The sequence below is a fragment of the Schistocerca serialis genome, chromosome 2, assembly GCF_023864345.2.
Source record: "Schistocerca serialis cubense isolate TAMUIC-IGC-003099 chromosome 2, iqSchSeri2.2, whole genome shotgun sequence".
Classification (NCBI taxonomy): domain Eukaryota; kingdom Metazoa; phylum Arthropoda; class Insecta; order Orthoptera; family Acrididae; genus Schistocerca; species Schistocerca serialis.
The window spans coordinates 1,042,963,962-1,042,990,673 of NC_064639.1; the positions used below are offsets into that span (position 1 = coordinate 1,042,963,962).

Here is a 26,712-nt window from a genome sequence, read left to right on the forward strand (position 1 = left end):
GCGCACAGAAAGCTCCAACTGACTGTGATCAGGCACTTTTATTATGGCTCGTATCATTACACCAGACACAGGAAAAACATTCCAGACAATAACAACTGAAACATGAACACCAAAGTCAAAAGCACACACCATCCAAAGAACACAGAGTCCAAAGACAATATACTGTGCACTTAGCAGGCGGCAGTTACTGGCAGTCGATGATCACCACAAATGCAAATTCAGCAGTCATTATACAGCTTCAAGAACGACGTGATCTTCACACTGATACGAGAAGCAGTCTCACTTGTGTCCTTGATTGTGTCCTCAGTTCTGTATGTAAGGCTACAATGCAAAATTATAACATGTACTTTTACTGTAATCATTCCCCATAAACACTAAATCACATATGATATTATTGAGCCATCATAATAAGAATTTTTTTATCTCATTACGTACATTCATAAATCTATGGTTTAATGTACAGGAGATATGTCAATATAAGTCATATGATTAAGAATACAAGGAAAAGATAGATTGCTACTTACTGTAAAACTGGCATGTTAAGTTGCAGATAGGCGCAACTAAACAACACTTACACGTTAGCTTTCGGTCACAGCCTTTGTCGTAAAAGGAAAAACACACACACACACACACACACACATTCACACAAATAAGTACACCTCCGCGCACACAAGACCACCATCTCCAGCAGCTCGGACAGGAATGCAACTGCCACGTGTAACAGAAGCAGTGTCCTGGTGGGGGCACTTCCTATTCCATTTCTATTCCAATCATACCCCATCAGAAGCTGGGCCACCTATGAAAACAACCATATCATATACCACCTATGCTGCAGTCATTGCATAGCTTTTTGTATTGATATGGCTAGCAACCAGACATCCACCAGGTTGAATGAGCTCTGCCAAACTATGGCCAATAGCAAAGTCAACCACCCTGTGGCACAACATGCAGCTGAACATAACATTCTTGATTTCAGTGGCTGATTCACTATACAAGCCATCTGGATCCTCACCTCCATCACCAGCTTTTCTGAACTGCACAGATGGAAGTTATCCGTACAACACATTCTCTGCTCCTAAAATTATCCCTCAACCTACAGTAACACCCCCTGTGGGTCCGGGTGTTAGAACAGGCCCGAGGTATTCTGCCTGTTGTAAGAGGCAACTAAAAGGAGTCTCTCACGTTTCGGCCTTTATGTGATGGTCCCCTGTAGGGTTTTATCTCCATTTTTCATAATTTTCCCAGAGAGTGAGCCAACTGGGGAAGGGCACCTTACATGGTGCATCATGTCCATCATGCGCTGAGACCTATCACATCCTTTTTCGACGTGGATCTGCACTTCTGCTCATTCTCCAACTGTTGGGCGAGGTCACTCTCCTGGGTGCGTATTCTTCCATCGACTGTGCAGTAGAATTTACTACGCTGATGATGATAATGGACTTGTTTGCGTGGTTGCACCTGATATCCAGCATGGTAGCCAGTCCATTGTGGTGGGGCCGCTGTGTACACTATTGGTTGTAGCCCACTGATCACACAGGGATCGCTCTGCTGATGCCTGCGCCGTTACTCCCCACATATGTCAAGGAGTAGATGCCCATCACCATGGCAATGGCCATCTTATCAGGTGGCCTTTTGCTGTGGCTGGGTGTCGCCTGTGGGGAGGGCCCCTGGTCGGAGTGGGTGGCATCAGGGAGGATGACACGCTATGAAGCACAGTACATCTCTTGTTGGTGGTCAAACACCAGCAGTCTCTAAGCGTTCACAGGCTCTTTTCAACGCACAGAAGTATGACCCCAAATCATTCCCCTCCCTGGCCACACCATGGGAGGAATGTCACGCGCTAAGGATGGCAGTGGCGCTTATTTGCTCCGGTACTTTGTTTGTTTGAGAGTTGATAGGGAATCTTTCATGACGATGAAGCCTCAGTTTTTTGTTGAGCATTTAGAGGACAAGTTTGTGGAGGTGGAGGGATTGTTCAAAATGAGATCTGGTCGGTCTTGATCAAAACAGCATTCTCTGCCCAGCCACGGACGTTACTCGCTTTTGACAAGCTGGAGGATGTTTCTGTAACCATTGTGCCCCATAAGAGGTTAAATATGGTTCAGGGTATCATATTTCACAGGGACCTTCTTTTGCAGTCTGACGATGAGCTGCGCACCAATTTAGAGTGGCGAGGTGTACACTTGGTCCAGCATGTCCACTGGGGTCCGAGGGATAATCAGGTTGCCACCAGTGCCTTCATCCTGGCCTTCGAGGATGATACATTGCCCGAGAAGGACAGGGTGATGGTCTGCCGCTGTGATGTACAGCTCTATATCACTCCACCAATGCGGTGCTTCAAGTGCTGGAATTTCGGCCATATGTCTTCTCGCTGTACTTCCAGCTCACGTGTCGAGATTGTGGACGCCCATCACATCCCAATACTCCATGTGCCCTGCCTCCCATCTGTGTCAGTTGTGGAGAGCACCATTCACCTTGGTTGTCAGACTGCAGGATTCTCCAGAAAGAAAGGAAAATCATGGAGTACAAGACCCTGGACTGACTGACTTACACTGAGGCTAAGAGAGAATTTGAATGCCTGCATCCTGTACACATGACATCGTCTTACGCCGCCGCTACAACAGTTCTGGCACCATCACCTCCGCCAACCCCAGTCACCTCACAGAGCCGGAAGACTACACCTGCCCCCTTGATGGTGGGGGGCATTGTCCTCCCTTTTGCTCCCACATCACCTACTTCAGGAGCAATACTCCTCCAACCATCGGGGATGCCCGACCCTACTTCTAAGCCGGAGAAGTGTAAATCTTCTTCAGCTTCTCTCGCTAACAAGGGGTCCCTTGGGTCACTCCCATCCCAGGTTCCTGCTAGTGGAAAAGATGACACCCACCAGTGGCTGAAGAGCTCAAAAGCAGCTGGTCGTAGAGCTTCACACTCATCTTCAGTCCCGGAGATTGAGCCAGTGAAGTCCTCCCAACCAGGGAGCAGTGAGAGAAATCCAAAAAGAAGACCCTTAAGACCAAAGAAATTGCGGTGGCACCCACACCACCGCTACCTACAAGCTCTGGGAAACTTTCACCTCTGCTGTCACCGTTGAATCTCGCCCCACATGGTAACACTGATGTGATGTTTGAGCAGGTGACTACAAGAGTTGTTTCTGCAGCAGAAAACGCGATCCCTCACTCTTTAGGGTGCCCACGGCATAAGGCAGCCCTTGGTGGTCGCCGGAAGTCGCTGAAGCAATTAAGGAGTGATGGTGAGCTCTACAGCAGCATAAGTGGCACTCTTCCGTGGAGCACCTCATAGCCTTTAAACGGCTCCGTGCCTGCATTCGCCAACTTATCAGACGATGGAAGCTGGAGTGTTAGGAGAGATACATCTCGACCATTGGATATCATATCGAACCTTCCAAAGTCTGAGCAAAGATCAAACATCTTTTCGGGTATCAGACTGCAACAGGTGTTCCCAGTGTTACCATTACTGGTGTGTTACCTACCGATGCAAACACGATTGCCGAGCACTTTGCTGAGCACTATGCTTGAGCCTCTGCATCGGAGAATTACCCTTCAGGCTTTCGCACTCTCAAATGGTGGCTGGAAGGGAAAGTCCTCTCAGTCACTACATGCCGCAGTGAATCCTATAACACCCCATTTACAGAGTGGGAGCTCCTCAGTGCCCTTGCGCATTACCTTGACACATCTCCTTGGCCTGATCAGATCCACAGCCAGATGATTAAATATCTTTCATCTGACTACAAGCGACATATCCTCATCATCTTCAACTGGATCTGGTGCGATGGCGTCTTTCCTTTGCAATGGCGAGAGAGCACTATTGTTCCGGTCCTCAAACCCGGTAAAAACCTGCTTGATGTGGATAGCTATTGGCCCATCAGCCTCACCAACATTCTTTGTAAGCTGCTGGAACGTATGGTGTGTTGGCAGTTGGGTTGGGTCCTGGAGTCACGTGGCCTCAGCATTGTGTTTGCTTGACCCATTGCACCATTGTGGAGTTCGACTAGTGACAGGAGCTTTTAGAACGAGTCCGGTGAAAGCGTACTGGTGGAGGCTGGAGTCCCTCCATTGAAGATCAGACGTGTAAAACTGCTTGCCAGTTACGTTGCACACATTCATAGCTCTCCTGAACATCCTAATTACCGTCTTCTTTTCCCAACCACAGCAGTTCACCTCCTGCATAGGTGGCCCAGGTCAGAGCTAACGATTGCGGTTTGCGTGTGATCGCTTCTGTCTGAACTGGAGTCCTTCTCTTCGCCACCTCTCCTCGAGGTCCATTTACGTACACCTCCGTGGTGTAACTGTAGGCCGAAGCTTCGCCTGCACCTTTCGCATGGCCCTAAGGACTCCGTTAACCCTGCTGCTCTCTGCTGTCACTTCCTCTCGATTCTTGAAGTTTTCCGGGGTTCTGAAGTGGTTTACACCGATGCCTCAATGGCTGATCATAATGTTGGCTTCGCCTTTGTCCACAGAGGCCATATTGAACAGAATTCCTTGCCCGATGGCTGCAGTGCATTCTCTGCAGGGCTGGTAGCCATATCTTGAGCACTTCAGTATATCTGATCATGCCCTGAGGAATCGTTTCTTCTGTGTATTGACTCCTTAAGCAGCCTACAAGCTGTTGACCAGTGCTACGCTCGTCATCCTTCAGTAGCACCCATCCAGAATTCCATCTGTGCCCTGGAGCGGTCCATTAGTTCAGTGGTGTTTGCCTGGACCCCAGGTCACATCGGAATACCAGACAAAGAACTTTCCAACAGGCTGGCCAAACAGGCTACACGGAAACCACTTATGGAGATCAGCTTCTCTGCAACTGGCCTGTGTTCAGTACTATGCCACAAGGTTTTGAGGCTTTGGGAGACAGAATGACATAACCTCAGTATGCACACAACAAAGTGCCTGTCATTAGGGAGACTATGAATGTGTTGAGACCTCCATGTGGGCCTCTCGCATGGACTCTGTGGTTCTCTGTTGGCTCTGCATTGGCCACACTTGGGTTACACACAGCTACCTCCTGCACTATGATGACCCAACTCAGTGTTGGTGTGGCGTCCAGCTGACAGTGGCCCATATCTTGGTGAGCTGGCCTCCTTTGGCTGAGCTGACAACTCCTCATCAGCTAATTCAGTTTTATGTTTTGTACGTGGCAGTGGGTTTTATCATTCTATATAAGTTTCCGCGCATGTACTTTTGTCCCTTTGTGTTCTCCACTCTAATGCTTTTAGGTTGGATGTTTTAATGTGTCTCAGAGTGGCTGGCTTTTCCTTTTTATTCTCATGGTCGGCCAGCCACAGTCTTCTGCTCTCTTGTTTTTATCCCTTCTACCTGTTTCTTGCTTCTCTCTGTGGTTTTCTTTTCCTGTTTTGTCCATAGTAGTGTTGGTTGTCCTCCTGTCATTTTTCTGGTTCTTCCATTCTCTTGTTATTGTGCTGTATGTCTCCTTTCTTTTCTTCTTTTCCTTGTGTAATTATTTTTCCGGGAACAAGGGACCGATGACCTCACAGTTTGGTCCCTTCCCCCCCCTTCCTTTAAACCAACCAACCAACCAACCTACCTACAGTAACATACTGTCCCCATACCCTCCAGCCAATGGTTTCCACCACCTCTGTCCTATCACCGCCTCCCTATTATTGTCCCACCACCCTCTTTGTGTGCCACCCACACATATATATGATCGAGGTACATAGTCCTGCAGTACGCCAATAAAGCTCAAAATCAATCTTAATTTGCAGCCATCAGTAAAAGTTTATCACACTATTCAAGAAAGAAGTATTTATCACCATTTAAAAATTCCGTGACTGAATAATGATATTCTTGCATGAGGATGGAACATAATTTTATTTTCAGTAAACTTAGTTCTGTACTGTGAAAGTTTTCACTTATAATTCATTATTAATTTTCATAGCCACATACCGAAGAAATTGGGAGTAGAGTTTTAATCTAGGAGATGGTAACATGAAGTTATTTTTGTTTCTTATATCACACACATGTTGAAAATTGTTTCCTACAAATAATTCTGGATTGTTGCAAATAAATAAAAGCAGTTCAGAACTATAAATACACAGATAGTTAAAATATTTAGATCTCAGTAAAATGGTTGGCATGAATCCCTAGGCTTAATATTACACATATTTCTAACACTAGTTTTTTGTTGTAATAACATACTATGTACACTTCTTGCATTCCGCTAAAAGGTTATTCCACCTGCTACAACAGATTTAAAGCAGCTTTGGTAAAGAACTCTGTTATTGTCCTTGTCACTTGTATTGAGCAATATTATCATTGCAAATGCAATGTAAAAAGAGCAGGATGAATTATTTCCTAGAAATATACCCAGGAATTTGATAGAAAATGTTTCCTTGAGTTCCTGATTTACATGGGTAACTTGGAATTTATTTGATTTTGATTGTTTACTTGTAAACTGTGTAAGTTGAGCCTACCGGTATGTTGTATTTAATTTTAATCCATTTAAATGAAATGTATGTTTGAAGCCGTTTAGGATGTCAGTGACTCTTTGGCTAATTTATTTGTGGCATAGTTTTCAAGACTTGCATATGTGGCCTTGCCCCATAAAACTGAGTGAGATGGTTCTCTGGCTTAAAAATAATCACCTGGTAATAACTTCCCAAAGGGATCTGTACCAGTTCCTACATTCCCCACCCATGACTGCTACAAAGTAATAAGGCCTTCTTGATCTTGTGAAAAGTTTCCTTCCTAGACTTGACTTGCACTTCACATCCTGTACTGTCAGATGCATCTGAACGACTTGGATTATCTGAATGGTTTTATCAAATCTCCAGAGCATTGAAGTTGTTGGAGATTACTTGACTCAAGCTGTCAGACTTCTTGTTTTCACATGCTGTCCATGACATATACCATTAGTAAAAAAAGAGTAAATTTAAGATGAATGGTGATATACATTTCTATCTGAGCTTAATACACTTTTTTAGTATTCTAGTGGATATCTGTGACCTGGTACTGCAGTTTTTAATGGTTTTCCATCAGCCATAAAGTTAGTAACTGATACTTCCTATAGTTCAAACCACAGAGTAAAATAAATGAAAACGGCATTAGCTACCCTTCTTAGCTTCTTATAGTGCTAACCAGAAATATGGAAATCCTGAACATTAAATAAATGACAGCTAATAATGCAGATTTTTTTCTTTGCTAATAATATGTATGTTCCCTCGTGAACCATGGACCTTGTCGAGTTTGAGTGGCTTGCATGCCTCAATGATACGGGTAGCTGTCCCATAGCTGCCACCATAATGGACAGCTATCTGTCGAGAGGCCAGATTAACCTGTGGGTCCTGAAGAGGGGCAGTAGCCTTTCCATTAGTTACAGTAACAACATCTGGATGAATGACTGATCTCGCCTTGCAGTGTTAGCCAGTGTGGTCTTGTTGTGGTGGTACTGCACATGGATGAAAGCACAAGAAATCCACAGCTGTTACTTTTATCCTGCAGGAATGCAGCTCTGCGTTGTGGTTAAATGACAAGGGTATCCCCTTATCAAAATATCTCAGAGGTAACAATAATGGTAATTGCTGGATGGTAAAAATGTAAAATAAGAGAAAGGTAACCACACAGAAACACATTATGGAAAACAATTAACACCAGCTGTCGGGCTTTTGTTCTTTCTCTAGTTGGTGTACACACATTCACGCACCTACACAGACACCCAAATTTCCACACTTGTGTTAGCAGTGAGATTGATTATTGAATACTGATTGTTGAAAGTAGTTGCCTGGGTAGACGGAGGTGGGGAGGGGTTAGGGAAGGATGCGCGAGGCAAAGAGGGGGTAGCAGGGTAGTGTGAAACAGGTCTTTTGCCAGATGACTCAGCAGCTGCACAACAAGATGAAACATTTAAATTCCGTCCATAACAACATACGGTTCACCATGGAGATCGAGAAGGAAGGGAAGTTACCCTTTCTTGATGTACTCGTAGAGCGGAGATCAAATGGCACACTGGGTCATAGCGTGTACCGCAAGCCTACACATACGGACCTATATCTACATGCCTCGGGTTGCCGCCATCCTGCACAACTCAACGGGATGCTCAGCACACTGGTTCATAGGGCATACTCGATATCGGACGAACACAGTCTGTACAAAGAACTCAAACACCGAGAAAATGTGTTTTACAAGAACGGATACAGCAAACGACAGATTCAAACAGCCCTCAAACGACGGAAACACTGCAGAAACCCAGATGAAGAACAGTCTAAAGATGAGGAAAAAAGCCTTGCCTTTCTATCGTATGCAGGCAATGCGACATCAAAAATTGGGAGACTGCTAAAACAACACAAAATTGTCACGGTCTTCCGACCGCCATCCAAGATACGGGTCTTACTGGGGACAGTGAAAGATGTATTTGGCCTCAAGAAAGTGGGTGTAATTAATATTCCATGTGGTTTCGGCAAATCCTACATTAGTCAGACAATCCAAACAGTCGAAGACCGCTGCAAAGGACACCAACGCCACATGCACCTAGGCCAGCCCATCAAATCGGCACTGGCAGAACACTGCTTGGAAACTGGACTCAATGCGAAATACAAAGAGACCAAGATTCTGGCCCCTACCAGTTTCTACTGGGACAGCATCTTCAAGGAGGCCATTGAAATTCGCGTAACGGACAGTCTCATAAACTGAGACACAGGTTTTCAACTAAGCAAGGCATGGCAACCATTACTTAACTCCATCAAGGAGTCATGCCACAAGTGGACACAAGACCCTTCTCTGACGGCCGCAGAGGACACTCCATGGGATTCTGCATCTTCCACCACATGGCACGACGCCAGGGACGGCGCGGACCTGGGTCGGCGCCCGCAAACGGATTGTTGGCGGCCGCAATTGAAGCGTCAGCACTCGCAAACGGAATGTCGGTGGCCGCAACCAGAAGTTTGGCGGCCGCAATCAGACCATTGGCGCAGGGAATCGAATCCCGACTGACAGACATAAATAACACTGACAATGAGCAGACAGACCATTCCATCAGAACCACCTGATGATGACGGAAAGATTATTCGCTAAAATATCGTGGGACTTCAATGATCGCATCTGGCTGGACACCCCGAGAGCCCTGGAAGCAACACATACACCGGGAAAGCCTCCAATCACATATCAAGATGAAAGGAATTTAGAGGTTAGATCAAATAAGGGATTTAAAGATAGTGCATCTGGGTCTTCCACACACATGTGATCTCTGTGGTAAGGTGGTTGATTTGGAGTGGCAAAGGAATGGACTAGGATGTTGTGGAGGTCAGTTGGGTGACAGAACATCTCTTTAGGAGGGGTGGGAAGGGTCTTGGGTTGGATGTCCCTCATTTCAGAGCATCGTGCCTGTAAACCTACGTCCCTCATGCCCAATGTCTCACTACCTCTCCCATGGTCTTTCAGACTCCCATCCCACTACTTCATTCCTTGTATGCCTTATTAACTTTATCCTAAAGCCCCCTTCACATGAGCCCCCAAGAAGTGCTTCTCTGCAGCATACTGTGCCTCCACACTGCACTGTGCAGGGTGGTGCTACTGGAAAGAGAAGCAGTTCCTTTGATTTCACTTTGATCTGCCAGTGCTGCCGTGCTTTGGTTGTCCTGGCATCTGATGAGCAGGATACTTCTCTTTTACTTCTCTTCATGAATAAGAAAATCAAAAGAGGTAATTGAAAAGGAAATCCTGGGTGCCTCTATTTCTTGAAGGAAGAGGAATTAAAGTCAATTTCCCAACAATTTGGTGGCTACAAATGGTAAACATATATGTTTCATTAAGGCAGTTGACTGTCGGTTGCTTTATCACAACAATAAAAACTTTTTCTCCATCTTGCTGCTCTATCTTGCTGCCCATGTGTGGTTCCCACCACAGACTCATGTTCATCGATGTTAGGGCAAATAGAAGATTGTCAGAATTATCAGTGTTCAAGAATTGATTGCTTCATAAGAAGTTAATTGACAATGAAACTAAATTTCCTCAAAGCAGGCAATTGTATGAAGGCTGTGATTTCTTTCCTCTTGTAATCATTGGTGATTAAGGTTTCGGTATGTCATCTTTCTTACTGTGTCAATAATGAGATAATTTGTTTTCAGAGCATTTTCAGATACAGTCTCCTTAGGGATAGAAGATATGTTGAATGTAGTTTTGGCACTATTGCTAAAGAATGCAGAATTTTTGACAGACATTCGAATCTGTCTGCAGAATGTGATGTATGTTGCACGTTTTGTTCGTGATCATGACAGATACAGATTTGAAGACACTGAGAACTTGTGTGGTACATGACATGTCAAAAGCCCCAACATAAGTGGAAAGAAATATGAGCACCTGTCATCATCTTATTTGAATAATATTTGCTTCCAGCATGCAGAGAAAACTTAAGTTTTCTGCAGTTTATCTGAATATCCCTCGCACTCCATGTTGCATTACAATGGATGTTTTTCAGCTTCACAGATGTAATCTTCTGTGTTGAGTTCTGTTTCCAGCTAGTAGTATGATATACATGACTATACTATCAAATAACAGTGCAAAGCAATTCCAGTCCATCATGAGCTGACTGTTAACACGTGGCATCACCTGCTGCTTGGCTCTCAGTAATGGTGCTGAGTGGCATTATGTGAAAGCCACTACTGGAAGCAATGTTCCACCACCAGCAGCCCAGTGGTGCTTCTGTGCCATCAGTGGCAGTAGACCACCACTGAGCACTACACGAGTGTGGTGGTGCTGAATGTCTAAAGGCGCTCATTTAAACCAATGCTCTGTCGGCAGAAGTGCCCCTGAGAAGGGCCTCTCAGTGGCTCCATGTCAAGGCGGCCTAACACACTACTACTTCTCCTTTGAAGGGAACCTATACAAACAAATCTGTGGCACAGCCATGGGCAACTGTATGGCACCCCCATATGGCAATGTTTTTTATGTCTTCTCTTAGAGGAAGCCTTCCAAAACCCAAACCCCTTGTCTGCTTCAAATTCGTTGATGATATCTTCTTAATTTGGATTCAGGGCCAAGGCACCCTGTTCTCATTCTTTCACAACCTCAACACCTTCTCTCCCATCTGCTTCACCTGGTCCTCCTCAACCCAGCATGCGACCTTCCTGGAGATTGACCTCCTTTTCTCTGACGGATATATATATTGATTTGCCGAAGTCTTTATTTGCATTTTCTGTCACATGATATGTTCGATAGGCGATGATGTCACGATCGACGAAGCTTTCCAGTCCGGATACATTGGGTACGCCTGTACCTCCACGTACTATAGCGACTGTTAACCATCCGTTCCCATGGGTAAAAGAATCATTGATATCGATGCTGAAGTTCAGTCTGCAACCACAGAAGACTGCGGGTCCATCTAATAGGGAATGTGCAGCAACAGATTTGATAGTATTCCTTTTCTTGTCGGCGGCAGATGTTGTCATTTGCCCTACAGAAGATACCGTCGTCGTGCAAGACAGACAATATATAAAACAATTGAAGACGTCGAAATGACAACATCTGCCGCCGACAAGAAAAGGAATACTATCAAATCTGTTGCTGCACATTCCCTATTAGATGGACCCGCAGTCTTCTGTGGTTGCAGACTGAACTTCAGCATCGATATCAATGATTCTTTTACCCATGGGAACGGATGGTTAACAGTCGCATATATATATATATATATATATATATATATATATATATATATATATATCGGATGGTTAACAGTCGCATATATATAACATATATATATATATATATATATATATATATATAAAACCCTCACATTAACCTGAACACCGAGGGACGATGAATTTGCAATGAAAAGAACTCCCTTGTTGAATATGCTGGATGTCTCACAAAGGCCTTCACAGAAGGATCTAGTCCACAAACAGATGTCCTGTGCCATATCCCCATACACCCCCAGTACTCCCACCACCCCTCAAGAACCATCTACTCCCTGTTCGTCACCCAATACCATCTCGGACTGGAACAATTGAACAATATCCTTTGTCAGAGCTTTGTTACCTATCATAAGACCTTGAAATGAGGAACATCCTGACCAAAATCCTTCCCACCCCTCCTAAAGTGGTTGTCTGTCACCTGCCCAACCTCCACAACAGCCTAGTCCATCCCTTTGCCACTCCCAATCCCAACGCCTTGCCACAAGGTTATACCCCTATGGAAGACCCAGGTGCAAGACTTGCCCACTCCACACACCCAGCACTAGCTGTTCCGTTCGTGTCACAGGTTTGTCCTATCCCATCACAGGCCAGGCCACGTGAAAGCAGCCATGTCATACACTAGCTTTGCTGCAGTCCTTGCACAGCTTTTTATATTGGTGTGACTATCAACCAGCCGTCCACCAGGAGGAATCACCATTGCCAAACTGTGGCCAAGAGCAAGGTGGATCACCCTGTCACACAACATCCAGCTGAACATAAGCTTGATTTCAGCTTCATGACTGGTATTATCTGGATCCTCCCCTCCGCGGCCAGCTTTTCTGAGCTGCACAAATGGGAGTTATCCTTACAACACATTCTCCCCCTCGAAATCCTCCTGGCCTTAATGTACGTTAATCAACTGTCCGCACATCGTCCTTCCAACAGTACCCGCTCCTTCTGTCATAACAACTCTTCACAATTCATGTTCCCTCATTCTGTGCCACTCTCTACCAGTGCTCCCACTGTCTTCTGGCCTTCTCTGCTTCCCTCCTTTTCCACTCCCCATTTGCCACCCCCCCTCTCCCATTGCCTCCCAGTGCTGCATCAGATGCTCTTATCCTGATACTATCTATTATCTGCAGCTCCACCCGGTAGCACAACCCCCCCCCCTCCACACACACACACACACACACACACACACACACACACACACACACACACACACGCTTGGCCAGATGTAGTAGTCATGTATGCATGACATGTGCTTGATCTACAAACTACCTTAAATGCATTCAGTCTGGCATACAAATCCGTTGATCTAGAGTTTAACACAGACAAAACGAAAGTCCTCTATCGGCCAGTCCCAAACTCCACTGCAGCAGCTCCAGTTATCACAGTTGGTGGAACACCTCTAGAGATTGTAGAGTATTTTCCATACCTGGGGGAGACATCTTTCAGCAAATTCAAACACAGGTGCAGAAATTCAACACTGACCAAAGTGTGCATCTGGTTGTCTTTTGAAAAGAATGTTTGATAATCATAATTTGAGAGTTAAAACTAAGCTTACAGTCTACAATGCCATTATCATGCCTACAGTTCTTTATGGCAATGAAACCTGGGCCACCTACAGGTGTCACTTAAAGTCCTTAGAAAAATACCACCAACACTGCCTAAGGAGAGTATTGAATGTAAAGTGGCAGGATCGGTGAACAAACAACAGTATTTTGAAAGAAACAACCTCCACTAGCATTGAAGCAAAAGATTGTCATACACCAACTTCGCTGGGCTGGTCGTACCACCTGCGTGCCAGACTCACGGCTCCCTAAGCAAATCATGTTCTCCCAATTGAAAAATGGCCAACGCAATCAAAGAAGGCAAACGAAATGATATAAAGGTGTCCTCAAGTCAAATATGACAAAATGTCAAATAAACACAAGTGATTGTGAAACTGCAGCTCTAGATAGATCCAAATGCCAACAGATTGTTCACCAAGGAATGCTTAATTTCGAAAAGCAGAGACAATTGCAGGAGAATAGGAAGAGAAATTGCAGGAGAGAACAAGAGCTCTTGAGAGGAACAAACCTGTTACTCCATTCAGGCAACACCAACTGTGTATGCCATTACTGTTGGAGAATCTGTGGCTCCAGAATAGAACTATTTAGCCACCAAAGAATCCACAGATAACACTACAAAAAACATTTCATACTCGTCAATGAGTAAATGCCTATAATGATGTGATGGTGATGTGTGTGGGTAGGGGGGGTGTTTCCATTTCTGAAGAAGGCTTTTTGCCGAAAGTTCAAGATGTGGCAGTCTTTTCATTGTGCCTGTCTGCAACTCAACATGTCATCTTTACGGTGAGTAGCAATATGTCCTTTTCATGATGTTACTGATTGAGCAAGCAGTAAAGGAAACAAAAGAAAAATTCGGAGTAGGTATTAAAATTCTTGGAGAAGAAGTAAAAACTTTGAGGTTCGCCGATGACATTGTAATTCTGTCAGAGACAGCAAAGGACTTGGAAGAGCAGTTGAACGGAATGGACAGTGTCTTGAAAGGAGGATATAAGATGAACATCAACAAAAGCAAAACGAGGATAATGGAATGTAGTCAAATTAAATCGGGTGATGCTGAGGGAATTAGATCAGGAAATGAGACACTTAAAGTAGTAAAGGAGTTTCGCTATTTGGGGAGCAAAATAACTGTTGATGGTCGAAGTAGAGAGGATATAAAATGTAGACTGGCAATGGCAAGGAAATCTTTTCTGAAGAAGAGAAATTTGTTAACATCGAGTATAGATTTAAGTGTCAGGAAGTCGTTTCTGAAAGTATTTGTATGGAGTGTAGCCATGTATGGAAGTGAAACATGGACGATAACTAGTATGGACAAGAAGAGAATAGAAGCTTTTGAAATGTGGTGCTACAGAAGAATGCTGAAGATAAGGTGGGTAGATCACGTAACTAATGAGGAGGTATTGAATAGGATTGGGGAGAAGAGAAGTTTGTGGCACAACTTGGCTAGAAGAAGGGATCGGTTGGTAGGGCATGTTTTGAGGCATCAAGGGATCACAAATTTAGCATTGGAGGGCAGCGTGGAGGGTAAAAATCGTAGAGAGAGACCAAGAGATGAATACACTAAGCAGATTCAGAAGGATGTAGATTGCAGTAGGTACTGGGAGATGAAGAAGCTTGCACAGGATAGAGTAGCATGGAGAGCTGCATCAAACCAGTCTCAGGACTGAAGACCACAACAACAACAACAACAACAACAACAACAACTGATTACTAGGGGAAAGGCAGATACTGCCAATATGACTATTACAGAGATCTTTTGTGGAAAGAGAAATGAACATCAAGAGCTCAGATGATGAGCCAATACTAAGCAAACAAGAGAAAGATGGGAGGAATATATAGAGGGTTTACACAGGGGAAATGAATTTGAAAATATTATAGAGAGAGAAGAGAGAGTGTTATGGAAAGAGAAGAGGAAGTATCTGGAGATGAAGTGGGAGGTATGATATTATGAGAATAATTCAACTAAGAACTAAAAGGTGTAGGTCATGGCCCAAGGAGCTGACAAGATTCCTTCAGTACTATTGGAATCCTTGGGAGAGCCAACCAAGATAAAATTATTCCACCTGATGTGCAAGATATGTAAGTTGGGAGAAATACCCTCAGATTTCAAGAATACTGTAATAATTCCAATGCCAAAGATGGCAGGCATGAATGTTATTGAACCAATAGTTCAGTGAGTCATGGTTGCAAAATATGGGCACGAATTACTTACAAAAGAAATGAAAAACTGGTAGAACCTGACCCTGTGGATCAGTTTGGGTCCAGGAGCTACTTAGAAACATGCAAGGCAATACTAACCTTATGACTTATCCTTGATGCTTAAGTTTAAAAAAAGGAAAAACTGCTTTTATAGCATTTGTACATTTAGAGAGAGCTTTTGATAGTATTCATTAGAATATATTCTTTGAAATTCTGAAGTTAGCAGGGATAAAATGCAGGAAACTAAAGGCCATTTATAACATGGGAAGAAACCAGAATGCAGTTATGAGTTCAAAGATGTGAAAGGGAAGCTGTAGTTGAGAAGGGAGTAAGATTGGGTTGTCCCCAGTTCTTGATGTTAAACAGTCTGTAGACTGAGAAAATTGTGAGGGAAATTTGGAAAGGGAACTGAAGTTCTGGAAGAAGAAATAAAAACTTTGATATAGTAATTCTTTCAGAGATGGCAATGATTTTGGAAGAGCAGTTGAACAGGATGGAGAGTTGTGAAAAGAGAGTGTAAGTTGTACATCAACGAAAGTAAAAAGAAATTTAATGGAATGTTATCGAAATAAATCAGGTGATGCTGAGGGACTTAGATTAAGAAATAAGGCACTAGAATTAGAAGAAGAGTTTTAATATTTCAAAATAACTGATAATGGCCAAAGTAGAGAAGATATAAAATCCAAACTGGCAGCAGCAAGAAAAGTATTTCTCAAAAAGAGGAAATTGTTAACATCTAAAAACACGTTAAGAAATTTTTTCTGGAATTATTTGTCTGGTGTGTAGCCTTGTATGGAAGTGAAATGTAGGCAATCAACTGTGTAGACAAGAAGAGAATAGAAATATTTGAAATGTGATGCAATAGACGAGTGCTAAATATTAGATGAGTAGATAGAGCTACAAATGCTGAAGTACTTAACTGAATTGAGGAAAAAAGAAATGTAAGGCAATTTAATTGATGAAAGGAGGAAATTTAAAAATGCAGCAAATGAAGAAGACAAAAGGTAATGCATACATCTAAAAAATGAGTGTGACAGTAAGTGCAAAATGGCTAAGAAGGAATGACTGTAGGAAAAGTGAGGATTTCGAAGCATATTTCAGTAGGGAAAAGTAAAGGGACCTTTGGAAAAAAGAGCAGCAGCTGTATGAATATCAAGAACTGAGACGGAAAACCAGTTCTAAGCAAAGAAAGGAAATGTGACAGCTGTAAGAAGTATATAGATGAAGGGAGATGAACTTGAAGGCTTATTATAGAAATGTAAGAAGGCATAGATGAAGATGAGATGGGAGATAAGAGACTGACAAGAATTTTTACAGAGCACTGAAAGACCTAAGCCACAACAAGGCTCATGGTGTAGATGACATTCCGCCAGAACTACTAACAGCCATGGGAGAGCCAGCCATGGCAAAACTCTTGCTCCTGGTGAACAAGATGTATGAGAGAGGCGAAATACCTTCTTAAAGAATATAATAATTCCAGTTCCAAAGGAAGCTGGTGCCAATAGCTGTGAATATTACTGAACTGCCAGTTTAATAAGTTGTATTTGCAAAATATTAGCACAAATTTCTTACAGAAGAATGGAAAAACTGGTAGAAACTAACCTCAGGGAGAATCAGTTTGGGTTCCAGAGAAGTGTTCAACATGCAAGGCAATACTGACCGTACAGTATGTCTTGGAAATAGATTAAAGAAAGGCTTTTGACCATATTGGCTGGAATACTCTTTTTGAAATTTTGAAGGTAGCAGGGGTAAAATATAGGGAGCAAAAGGCTATTTACAACTTGTACAGAAACCAGATGGCAGTTATAAGACTCAAGGGGCATGAAAGGGAAAGCGTTGGTTGAGAAGGGAGTGAGGCAGAGTTATAGCTTATCACTGATGTTATTCATTCTGTGCACTGAGCAAGCAGTAATGGAAACAAAAGAAAAAATTGGAGTAGGAATCAAATTTCAGGGAGAAGAAATAAAAACTTTGAGGTTTGCCAATGACTATGTAATTCTGTCAGAGACAGCAAAGGATTTGGAAGAGCATTTGAATGGAATGGACAGTGTCTTGAAAGAAGGATATGGGGTGAACTTCAACAAAAGCTAAACAAGGATAATTGAATGTAGTCAAATTAAATCAGATGATGCTGTGGTAATAAGATTAAGGACACAAAATGGGCATATGATTAGTGAAACTGAACAATTCAAATTCCTGCGAGGGTGCTTTGAAAAGTTCTCGGAACGGAATAGAAAAAAAGAGTACTTGCATCCAATGTAGTCTCCTTTTAGATTAATGCACGTGGTCCAACGATGTTCCAATACCTTGATCCCATCTCGAAAATGAGTTTCCTCCAGGCCTGCAAAATAGTTGTCAACTCTGGCTATTAATTCTTCGTTTGAAGTGAATCTTCATCCACCAAAAAAAATTTTCAGTTTTGGGAAGAGATGGAAGTCTGACGGAGACATATCAGGTGAATAAGGCGGGTGTGGCAATAATTCATACCTTAGTTCGTGTAATTTTGCCATGGCGATGGCATGCGTTTTTGATCCAGCGTCAAGAGTCGCAGCACCCACCTTGCAGATAATTCTTCAATTAAAATGTGATATACCCTTTCATATGACATCTGGCAAGCGTGAGCAATTTCACACATTTTCAATCAGCGATCCTCCATACCATTTGTCCACTTTTGCAATGATTTCTGGAGTAGCGACCCATCTTGGCCGACCACTGTGTGGATCATCGTCTAAGCTCTCTGGACCAAATTTAAATTCATTTGTCCACTTGGCAACAGTTGACTATGAAGGAGCAGAGTCCCCCAGTGTATTCTGGAAACAGCATGAGCGTCCTCCACTTTCATACCTTTCTTTAAGAAATACTTAATCACTGCTTACATCTTGATTTTTTCCATCTTTGCAAATCACTACGCGGGAACAACAACAGAGCCACGTCTTCCCCACAGCTCTCTTCCAAGAGCACTGATGTGGCACGTGTTTACAGGCAGCAGTTGAATGAATATCATGTGAACAACTCTTTGCGCTAACACTGACCTCTCGTGGTGATTCCAAGAACTTTTCAAACTACTCTTGTAGGTGTTCAGATAGATAGTAAACTGTTGTGGAGAGCTCACTTACAGGGTCTTGTTCAAAGACTTAATGCTGCCATTTCCACTATTTGAACGGAATCTGAAGTAAGTGATCATTCAACACAAAAATTGGTCTACTTTGCTTATTTTCATTCGCTTATGTCGTATGGTATTATATTTTGGGGTAACTCTTCCCATACTAAATGGATATTTTTGGCTCAGAAACGGGCAGTTTGGGTAGTAAATGGTGTAAGTTCATGAACCTCTTGTCAAACCCTGTTCACCAGTCTGGGTACTTTGACATTGGCCTCTCAATATACATATTCTTTACTGTCATTTCTTGTTAATAGTATCAGCTTATTCCCAAGAATTAGCATCTTTCACTCACTTAATACTTGGCAGAAATCCAATCTGCATTTGGATCGCACTTTCTTATCTCTTGTGCAGAAAGGTGTGAATCCGTTTTCAATAAGCTACCACAAGAATTCAAAAATCTTAGTAGTAATCCATGCACTTTCAAATCGAAATGAAGATCCCCCCCCCCTCCCCCCCCCCGGGTCACTACTCCTATTCTGTTGAGGAGTTCCTTGAGAAATTAAGCTTGTTGTTGTTGTTGTTGTTGTTGTTGTTATGGTCTTCAGTCCTGAGACTGGTTTGATGCAACTCTCCATGCTACTCTATCCTGTGCAAGCCTCATCATCTCCCAGTACCTACCGCAACCTACATCCTTCTGAATCTGCTTAGTATATTCATCTCTTGATCTCCCTCTACGATTTTTACCCTCCACGCTGCCCTCCAATACTAAATTGGTGATCCCTTGATGCCTCAGAACATGTCCTACCAACCGACCCCTTCTTCTAGTCAAGTTGTGCCACAAACTTCTCTTCTCCCCAATCTTATTCAATACTTCCTCATTAGTTATGTGATCTACCCATCTAATCTTCAGCATTCTTCTGTAGCACCACATTTCAAAAGCTTCTATTTTCTTCTTGTCCAAACTATTTATCGTCCACATTTCACTTCCATACATGGCTACACTCCATACAAATACTTTCAGAAATGACTTCCTGACACTTAAATCTATACTCAATGTTAACAAATTTCTCTTCTTCAGAAACACTTTCCTTGGCATTGCCAGTCTACATTTTATATCCTCTCTACTTCGACCATCATCAGTTATTTTGCTCCCTAAATAGCAAAACTCCTTTACTACTTTAAGTGTCTCATTTCCTAATCTAATTCCCTCAGCATCACCTGACTTAATTCTGCATTCCATTATCCTCGTTTTGCTTTCGTTGATGTTCATCTTATATCCTCCTTTCAAGACACTGTCCATTCCGTTCAACTGCTCTTCCAAGTCCTTTGCTGTCTCTGACAGAATTACAATGTCATCGGCGAACCTCAAAGTTTTTATTTCTTCTCCATGAATTTTAATACCTACTCTGAATTTTTCTTTTGTTTCCTTTACTGCTTGCTCAATATACAGATTGAACAACTTCGGGGAGAGGCTACAACCCTGTCTTACTTCCATCCCAACCACTGCTTCCCTTTCATGTCCCTCGACTCTTATAACTGCCATCTGGTTTCTGTACAAATTGTAAATAGCATTTCGCTCCCTGTATTTTACTCCTGCCACCTTCAGAATTTGAAAGAGAGTATTCCAATCAACATTGTCAAAAGCTTTCTCCAAGTCTACAAATGCTAGAAACGTAGGTTTGCCCTTCCTTAATCTAGCTTCTAAGATGAGTTGTAGGGGCAGTATTGCCTCATGTGTTCAAACATTTCTACGGAATCCAAACCGATCTTCCCCGAGGTCGGCTTCTACTAGTTTTTCCATTCTTCTTCTGTAAAGAATTCGCGGTAGTATTTTGCAGCTGTGACTTATTAAACTGATAGTTCGGTAATTTTCACATCTGTCAACACCTTTGGGATTGGAATTATTATATTCTTCTTGAAGTCTGAGGGTATTATGCCTGTTTCATACATCTTGCTCACCAGATGGTAGAGTTTTGTCAGGACTGGCTCTCCCAAGGCCGTCAGTAGTTCCAATGGAATGTTGTCTACTCTGGGGGCCTTGTTTCGACTCAGGTCTTTCAGTGCTCTGTCAAACTCTTCACGAAGTATCGTATCTCCCATTTCGTATTCATCTACATCCTCTTCAATTTCCATAATATTGTCCTCAAGTACATCGCCCTTGTTTAGACCTTCTATATACTCCTTCCACCTTTCTGCTTTCCCTTCTTTGCTTAGAACTGGGTTTCCATCTGAGCTCTTGATGTTCATACAAGTGGTTGTCTTATCTCCAAAGGTCTCTTTAATTTTCCTATAGGCAGTATCTGTCTTACCCCTAGTGAGATAAGCCTCTACATCCTTACATTTGTCCTCTAGCCATCCCTGCTTAGCGATTTTGCACTTCCTGTCGATCTCATTTTTGAGACGTTTGTATTCCTTTTTGCCTGCTTCATTTACTGCATTTTTTATTTTCTCCTTTCATCAATTAAATTCAATATATCTTCTGTTACCCAAGGATTTCTACTAGCCCTTGTCTTTTTACCTACTTGATCCTCTGCTGCCTTCACTACTTCATCCCTCAAAGCTACCCATTCTTCTTCTACTGTATTTCTTCCCCCCATTCCTGTCAATTTTTCCCTTATGCTCTCCCTGAAACTCTGTACAACCTCTGGTTCTTTCAGTTTATCCAGGTCCCATCTCCTTAAATTCGCACCTTTTTGCAGTTTCTTTAGTTTTAATCTACAGGTCATAACCAATAGATTGTGGTCAGAGTCCACATCTGCCCCTGGAAATGTCTTACAATTTAAAACCTGGTGCCTAAATCTCTGTCTTACCATTAGATAATCTATCTGAAACCTGTCATTATCTCCAGGCTTCTTCCATGTATACAGCCTTCTTTTATGATTCTTGAATCAAGTGTTAGCTATGATTAAGTTGTGCTCTGTGCAAAATTCTACCAGGCGGCTTCCTCTTTCATTTCTTAGCCCCAATTCATATTCACCTACTATGTTTCCCTCTCTTCTTTTTCCTACTGTCGAATTCCAGTCACCCATGACTATTAAATTTTCGTCACCCTTCACTATCTGAATAATTTCTTTTATTTCATCATACATTTCTTCAATTTCTTCGTCATCTGCAGAGCTAGTTGGCATATAAAGTTGTACTACTGTAGCAGGCGTAGGCTTCGTATCTATCTTGGCCACAATAATGCGTTCACTATGCTGTTTGTAGTAGCTTACCCGCATTCCTATTCTCCTATTCATTATTAAACCTACTCCTGCATTACCCCTATTTGATTTTGTGTTTATAACTCTGTAGTCACCTGACCAGAAGTCTTGTTCCTCCTGCCACTGAACTTCACTAATTCCCACTATATCTAACTTTAACCTATCCATTTCCCTTTTTAAATTTTCTAAGCTACCTGCCCGATTAAGGGATCTGACATTCCACGCTCCGATCCGTAGAACGCCAGTTTTCTTCCTCCTGATAGCGATATCCTCTTGAGTAGTCCCCGCCTGGAGATCCGAATGGGGGACTATTTTACCTCCGGAATATTTTACCCAAGAGGACGCCGTCGTCATTTAACCATACAGTAAAGCTGCATGCCCTCGGGAAAAATTACGGCTTTAGTTTCCCCTTGCTTTCAGCCGTTCGCAGTACCAGCACAGCAAGGCCGTTTTGGTTAGTGTTACAAGGCCAGATCAGTCAATCATTCACACTGTTGCCCTTGCAACTACTGAAAAGGCTGCTGCCCCTCTTCAGGAACCACACGTTTGTCTGGTCTCTCAACAGATACCCCTCCGTTGTGGTTGCACCTACGGTACGGCTATCTGTATCGCTGAGGCACGCAAGCCTCCCCACTAACGGCAAGGTCCATGGTTCTTGGGGGGGGGGGGGGGGGGGGGGTGAGGGAATTAAGCTTATTCTTATGGTATATTGTTGATTGCATTTACTTAAACTTATGGCTTGAAATTTTTGGGTTCAGAAACATTTTATTTTATCTGTTATTACTTTTATGTTGTAATATCACTTACTGACTTGTTCCATGACATTGGAGATTTGCTCCTCGATTTGGTCCTACGAAACAAGATCTGTAAATAAAAATAAAAAATAAGACAGTTAGGTAGTAGAAGAGTTTTGTTATTTGGGCAGCAAAATAACTGATAATGACTGTAGTAGAGAAGATATAAAATGTAGACTGGCAATGACAAGAAGGTGTTTCTGAAAAAAAGGAATTTGTTAGTATCAAATATGGACTTAAGTCTTTTCTGAATGCATTTCCATGGAGTGTAGCTATGTATGGAAGTGAAACATGGATGATAAACAGTTTAGACAAGAAGAGAATAGAGGCCTTTGAAATGTGGTACTACAGAAGAATGCTGCAGATAAGGTGAGTAGATCACATAACTAATGAGGAAATATTGAATAGAATTGGGGAGAAAAGAAATTTGTGGCACCATATGACTGGAAGAAGGTACTGATTGATAGGACACATTCTGAGCCACAAGGAATCACCAATTTAGCATTGGAGGGAAGTGTGCGGGCTAAAAATTGTAGAGGGAGACGAAGAGTAAACAGTTTCAGAAGGATGTAAGTTGCAGTAGTTATTCGTCTTCAGATGAGAGATCACAACAGGAACACAGTACAGCTGATTAATTTTTCATGTTTGGGGTTCACAGTCATGTAGAATGTTTTAGAGGACGTCATACTCACTATTGACTGTAGAAATTATTCGTTTCACAACTGCAATTTTGGCCTTTGGGCCATTTTCAAGTGGTACTGCAAAAGATTTTACTTCAGCTCATTATGTTAACATTGGTAATGTTTCAAGTAATTAACATATTATGTTGTACAGAGCTTCACACTTGTCTGATGTTACTGTTACAATGAAAAGGCCTATTTTTTTATGAGGACATGCATGCATGTCAGAGCATTTTAAAATCTGACATGTGCTGAAGCAAAATTTTTGCAGTACCACTTGAAAATGGCCCAAAGACCGAAATTGCAGCTGTGGAATAAATAATTCCTATAATCAATGGCAAATATAATGTCCTTTAAAAAAATATGGACACAGCTCCACTAAAAGAAAGGATCAGTTGATAGGACAGGTCTTGAAGTCAAAAGGCATTATCAGTTTTGTAATGAAAGAAAGTATGACTGTAGAAATTCTAGGAGGAAATCGGCATATGAATACAGTTGTCAGATTCAAATGGATATAGACTGCAGTAGTTTTGCAGAGATGTAGAGGACTGCCCATGTTAGACTAGTATGGACAGCTTGAAATGTGAACATTGCCACATTTACTTAACTTCAAGGGTGCAGTTGATCTGGATTGGAAAGTGTACATCAGGTATTCCGAAATCCATTAGTCGTTAAATAAAAGTTGGTGCCTGAGACTCTTCACCCAAGCGTCTCAAAACGTATTACTTTGTAAGCGGACTAACTATGTAATGAACAACTCGACATGTTTCAGTGAAATCATCTGGTACATTCGTGAATTAAACAAAATCAACCTTCAAAAACTGGTACAAGACTGAGACAGGCTGCTTATATAACAATTTAACGATTACATTTGTAATTTAGTGTTGTTACAAAAGTGTTTTCATAAAAATAAAATTAAAACTTTGAATTTATACAAGTTATGCGTGTTGAAAATTGCAGAATGAGGTAAACAAGTTCGTTAGTTGTCATGTTTGTTATGTGAATGAAACACACAAATTACTGAAAGCTAAGTGTATTTGCAATGCTTTTTGATGCCTTGACTGTAGGAATACTTGTATAGAGATTATTACAAATATACACAAGATTGTTTATCTCTGGAGGGTATGTTCCTTCATATTTGCTGGCTGTTAACATTGATGCTGCACCAAGCAACTGTATGTGTGGATCAACTGATTAGGCAATACAGAAATGCACTTAGTGGATATAGAGTGTGTCAGACAGTTAACTCAAGTGCTGATGATGACCATCTCGAAACATTATACCCGTTCCCCTAGTAGTGAAGTAGCAGCAGCTCCCCGTGCCAACTTCAGGGCAGCAACTGTTGAGGCCATCCTCTCGTGAGGTGTTTTTGCGTAACACATGGAATGGTGCTGTCCACTTACAGCTGTGCTGCTGTCAAAAATTGCAGACCTGAAACTTATGATGCCAAATGAGACAGTGTGTAGATCCAAAAATGCTGTAAAGAATAGCGGACCCACCATGAAATAAGTATTGCGCTGAATATGTTGCATGGAACAGGTCATAGTTAAGGGTCATGGCATGGGGAATTTCTGTCTAAAATGTAACTTGCACAGTCACGACCACACTCGCACATGCAGCTTTCTCAATGTGCCATTGTAGTGTCTCAAATGAATCCCATGTCCCAGTGCAACTGTGGTGTGAACAGGAATAAAACAACAATAATATCGGTAGAGCTCGCAAACAGAGCGAGGCTATTTGCGCTCCTGCCTAATTAGTCAGTTGCTGAGGGCAACAGCAGCATATTTTCATCGAATTGAATCGAATTGGCACTCCCACAGGTGGTGTGGCCATATTGCTTCAATCAAGAAATAGCCGAATGTCATAGTTCCTGTCCCTTCATGTATTGCATTAAGGATGAGCCATGACAGCATATCTGCCAGATTCTGAGAGTTCTGCCACTCAGATGAGGCTTGCAACAAGTTCTCGCAGTGGTCCTCGCACTAGATTCCTCACTCCATAACCTGAACAGATGACAAACGTGATTGAGCAACTTTGTTGAGAGACTAATCAAATAAGGGCTGATGCAACATGTCAGATCATGATGGTAAAATTGCAGTGGGAGTGAGTGGACCATACATAATGAGATACTGCCAAGCAACCCAAAATGGAAATATGCCTACATGTATAGTCCCTAATGTAGCAGATTGTCCCTCCTACGGCTAAGCCACACATAAAGACACACTGAATAAATACTAAGGTGCCTATGAAAGTAACAAGTAAACATAAGAAAGGGGAAAAAAAACATATTCCTAATTCTAGTATGAAATTGGATGCAGTGACCGGCAACGACATGCCACCTGCCCATGTGATAAGCCTAAGAAAATGAAAATAAACTAAATTTTTTTAGCCAGAGACTGACGAAGTAAGTTCACATTACAGAGATCGTTACTCTGACAAGAAATGAGGCCATTTTCCCAAAACATAAAGTGTGCGTAACAAACAAAGGAAGTAAAGAGAGTGTTGCTTAAAAATACTGCTTTGGTAATCGAAATTTGTAACAAATGCTGTATAACTGTAAAATCCAAAATTACATGTCTATAGTGCAACACTTTGGGAAAGTAGATCTCCCAGTGAAAAATGACTAGAACTTTGCTCTGAAATGGAAATGTGAGGACTGTAAGTACAAAGGTCCTACTGTACTGCACCGTATTAAAGAATTAGCAATACCATTCATCAGATCAAAAATAAATAGGGTGGTATCTTGTATACAATGTGAAAAAATGAACAGAATGTTACAAAATGTTCCAAAAGTAATAATTCCTTCCAGAAACACATTCTTAAACAACTCAGTACTGAGCGGGACCATCAAGATGATGATGATGATGATGATGATGATGATGATGATGATGTCCCATACTCCGAAGAGCATTAGGGGACAATGCAGAAAACCCGCACCACCGTACTAGGCAAGGTCCTAGTGGAGGTGGTTTACCATTGCCTTCCTGCGACTATAATGAGGATGAATGATGATGATGAAGACGACAACAACAACAACAACAACAACAACAACAACACCCAGTCATCTCGAGGCAAGGAAAATCCCTGACCCCGCCGGGGATCGAACCCGGGACCCTGTGCGCGAGAAGCGAGAACAAGAAGGTACACACAATATTCAGGATAACCTGATGGTGTAGCACGACAAATTTATCAACAAAGTACAAGTCAAGAATACAATTAATATAGGGTGTTCAGAAATTCCTGTTATAGACTTCTAGGACTTTTAGAGGAGAGCAGGTAAACTATATTTTTAATAGGAATCCATATCCAGAAATGTTCCGTTTCTGTTCTACGACTATTTCAGTTCAGGTGCTTAACTCGTCCATTTCTGCTTGAGGAATTGAGTTAGATGTGACACACTACAATTATTATGTAACTATTTGAAAGGAAACATAATGAAACATCCATTTATCACATAAGCATAATTGTTTTTACTAACAATTAAACATTACGTGGTTAAATTATTCTAAAACAAAAAAGAACCC

General features: G+C 42.2%; 1 protein-coding gene across 1 annotated transcript in view; it reads right to left on the bottom strand.

The window, feature by feature from the left end:
- LOC126458466 (pumilio homolog 2) overlaps window positions 1-26,712 on the bottom strand; it is a 642,319-nt gene that overhangs the window by 610,757 nt on the left and 4,850 nt on the right. Inside the window, exon 2 of the mRNA XM_050095538.1 lies at window positions 22,526-22,578. Coding sequence (XP_049951495.1) covers window positions 22,526-22,539 — 14 coding nt within the window. The 5' untranslated portion in view covers window positions 22,540-22,578. The remainder of the gene's footprint in view (window positions 1-22,525; window positions 22,579-26,712) is intronic.